General features: G+C 49.0%; 1 protein-coding gene across 3 annotated transcripts in view; it reads left to right on the top strand.

Moving 5' to 3' along the window:
- Positions 1 to 193: 193 nt before the first annotated feature.
- Positions 194 to 3,753, top strand: part of STK25 (serine/threonine kinase 25) — a 52,964-nt gene continuing 49,404 nt past the window's right edge. Inside the window, exon 1 of one of the 3 annotated variants that reach the window (XM_019513392.1) lies at positions 194 to 343. In XM_019513392.1, the coding sequence (XP_019368937.1) occupies positions 293 to 343 (51 nt within the window). In that variant the 5' untranslated portion in view covers positions 194 to 292. The remainder of the gene's footprint in view (positions 344 to 3,753) is intronic. The other 2 variants (XM_019513409.1, XM_019513399.1) reach the window with 2 other exon arrangements.

Raw genomic sequence — 3,753 nt, forward strand, 5'->3', positions numbered from 1 at the left:
AGGTGCTGGGCAGGCTGGGACGGGGCGGACAGCAGCCCGGGGGTGTTCAGGGCCGGGCAGACTGGTGCTGGCTCTCAGGAGGGCCCAGAGGGTGTGTGGTTGGGAGGGGGCGGCAGCCCCGGGCCTGGTGCGGGCACGAGTGGGGTGGGGGTCGCTCGCCGGCCAGCCGGGTGGGTGCGGGGCACCTGGAGTACAGCAGCTGCGTTCTTGCCTCCCAGCTCATCCGTGGAGGAGCTAGCATTGCCCCTGGGCTGTGCTACACACCTCCTGCCGCCTGGCTTGGTGGAAGCGGATGTCTGACCAGCCTGGGGACATGGCTCACCTGAGGGAATTTGCCAACCAGGTAAGGATCTGCCTCAGAGCAGGTGACAAACCCTGAAGCAAACCCCTTCTGGTTTGGGAGCCAAGCCGTTGTTGTGCCTCTGCCCCCTGTGCTCTCAGCCTAGCTCCTCTTTCCCAAGGGATTGCTGTTGTACCTCTGGCAGGCCTGGCTTTGACATGCTGCAAGGTTGCTGCTTCAGGAGAGAAGGAAAGAGGAGGCTTGCACAAGTGCACTTTCTCTCTCGAAATATAATGTGGGTCTCTTCGAGAGAGGTGGGAGTTGCTGACATTCCCAATATTTGAGGGCAAACGGGGTAAGAATTCCAGGCCGTGAAGCAGACGTGTAGGGGAGCAGGGACTCTCCATCCCTGGAGGTGATCAAGAAAAGGTTGAACAGCCCCTGATCAGGGAAGATGCAGGCATAGTGATGCCTATATTCTACTATGGGGATTTCCCAGGCATCTGGGCTTTGCAGGTTGCCCCTGCCTGCCCTTCCTGCTACCTGTGTAAGGGTGTTTTTGAGCCTTCCTCAGAGGCATTAGGTGTTGGTTCCAGCCAAGGCTGGGGATATTGATCAAGGTGTGCCAGTGCTCCTGCTGGGACCAAAGGCAAAGGTCCTTGGCTAGGGAGTCCTGTCCCTTTGCTCAGGGTCAGACCAATCACCATATTTGGGGTCAAGAGGGAACATTATTACCCTATGGTCAGATGGGTGGAGACTGTAGGGGTTTTTGTCTTTCTCTGTAGCAGGGGGCATGGCCCTCTTCCCTGGGATTTCTTGAGCATGTATTGACAACCGTTCATAGAAGCAGGATGTTGGCTGCCCCGGTTCCCCTGCTTTACCTGTGGCAGGTTAGGTTGTTAGGTCAGCGTTGTGTCGGAGTTGAAGGCAGTCTTATGTAGAGTTTAGATTATGGTTTCTATGGGATAGTTTGGATAGGGAGAATCCTGCCTCAGGCAGGCAGTTGGACTAGATGACCTCTGGAGGTCCCTCCCAGCTCTACTTCCTCATGATTCTATGAAGAAATGTGTCCAAAAAAAGAGCTGCAGACTACCACTGTACATCAGCAACCTTTGTAGTGGACAGTTGGGGCTGGAGGATTGAGATAAGCATGGGAGAGGGGCAAGGAGCTTCCCTGGTTGGTTCTGAATAGGTAACTGTCCTATAAAATACATATATTCGCATTGGTGAACAGAATGTTATCACCTTGATGATGTTTTTTCCCAATTGGACTTAAAGGGGTGATTCTGTGGTAGGGGCCAGAGAACTGATCTTGGCGTGAATCCTTCAGCCAGAGCTTCACTGCTGGTACCTTGGAACTTGTTCACTGTTGTGGATTGAAATATCCAAGAGCTCCCCTTCCCTTTGCCCACCTGAATTTCTCTTCCTTATTAGAAGTAAATGTGCATGCATTGTTGTCCCTTAGTTTAGGTGATCTGTAAGCAGAATTGGTGTGAGAGTGTTGTAAATGATCTCTAAATTGGATGCCTCTTCCCTGGAGAAGGAGGGCATAGCTGGCATCTTATTCCTTCCCATGTTTTTTGCCAAATTGGCAAATGCTATAGCTATCAAGATCTAGAGCAGTGGTTCTCAGTCTTTTGCACCTTGTGTCCCACCAGTCATTTTTTCAAAAAACCCTGGTCCCACCATAATAAAAACAAAACCCCACTGTTTGAGATATCTGTTGATTCATCTATTTGAAGTGCAAACAACTTTGATTTTTTCAATTGGGTAATGAGTTGAAGTCCCACCCAAATGACCTTCGTGTCCCACCAGTTGAGAAACACTGATCTAGAGCTCTTCTTCTGGCATATTTTACATTAAACTTGTTTCAGGCATGCTGCATTCCCAAGTGTGGGGTTGAGTACTTAAAGGTGGAAGCTCTTGGCTGTGGCTATCTTTTGCCTGGATCCATCAACTTTCTTACTGGTTTTAAATTAGTTTGCCATGTGACTTATTTTGCTCTGCAGCACCAACTGTTTGCTAAGTGCTGTACAGAATTAAAGACAATAATATGTCCTGAGCTGATTGTAGCAGAGGGAGAGAATTGGAGATGGCAAAGAGAAATATCTGTTCAGTTACAGCTGAAAAATGGTGCATTGATGAAGCAGTTTAATGCAGGAGCTGCAAGAGAAGGGCTGCTAGAAAGCAGGTGATGAGTAGGTACGGGAGCAAAGCAGAAGGAAGGTAAGGAGACAAGAAGGGTAACATGGAGCCAGAGCCTGAATAGAGGGGACAGCTGCTTGTGACGAATAGGTGTCTTCACTGAAAAATCATTTCTTTGGTTGCAGCAAGCTTTTTGTCAGTGACTATTGGGTGTAAGTTTACCAGTGCCAACCATGGCTAACCTTTTTGTTGTTATCCACAAGGGCATTCTCAGCCTTCTCTTTACCATGACCTCTAGTTGAAACAGAAGCCTTTCCTTTCCTTCTGCCAGCTAATCTTAAAGAGGAAGGTTTTTTGACAGGTGTCTTGTGTTATTCTCCTTCTTCCCCCCCTCCTCCTTCCCCTGGGGGCTGACCACAAACCTCAGGTTATAAATTGGCTTCTATGTACCTGGGGGACTTTGGAAGAGGAGTAGGAATTGTTCACAGATGGCCTGTGGAGGAGGGAGGGGTTCTATTCCCAGTTCTGCTGACCTGCTGGGACCTTGGGCACATCACTCCCCTTCTCTGTGTCCTTGTTGTCCCTCCTGCTTGCAGTCTTGGGCAGGGATTATCCCTTGCTGCATTCAGATGGCACAGGGAGAGCCCCAGGCTCTGTTCTTGTTGTGCGAGTAATTTTTGGCTTGAAGCTCAGCTATGGGTTTGCTTCCCGCTTTTGTTGCAGGCTTCTTCTGCGACCTTGACAAAGTCTTTCAAACTTTCTGTGGCTTAGTAATTCTTCATAACATCCTTGCAGTGTCCTGAGAGCTGATGTATGGCACTTGGGGAGTCCTGGCTAGACAATTAAAGAAACACAAAGCCTTGTTGCCATGGGAATTGCTTTTTTTATTTGGGATTGTAGAAGTGCAAAGCCCTTGTTCTGGCTCAGCAGACAACAAAAAAACCATGAGTTAGTGAGGTAGTGACCAGCAAACTTGTGGATGCTTCCATGTGACAAGATCACTTTCACTGAGGAAAGCAGGGCAGTTGCTGCAGAAATGTCTGGGAGAGGCCCAAAGGGTTAATGTGTAATGTGGAGAATTGCTTGAGGGAAGGAAACACTAAAGGGAGGTCAGAACTGTTGCAGTCTCTTTAAAGTTGAGGCCCTTCTAGCTAGGTGTGTAGCACTGGGAAGCTCTGCATACTTATCTCAGTACTGAGAAATTACCTGAATGAAAAGCTTTATAGGGGGGAAAATGAATACTGGAGTTGTGCTACAGGCGATACCACATACAGCTGGCTTCACAAGCCATATTGACTCTCAAAATATTTCCCCCCCCCCCCAGTCAA

The sequence above is a fragment of the Gavialis gangeticus genome, unplaced genomic scaffold (genome assembly GCF_001723915.1).
Source record: "Gavialis gangeticus isolate Ggan-Ray unplaced genomic scaffold, GavGan_comp1, whole genome shotgun sequence".
Lineage (NCBI taxonomy): Eukaryota > Metazoa > Chordata > Crocodylia > Gavialidae > Gavialis > Gavialis gangeticus.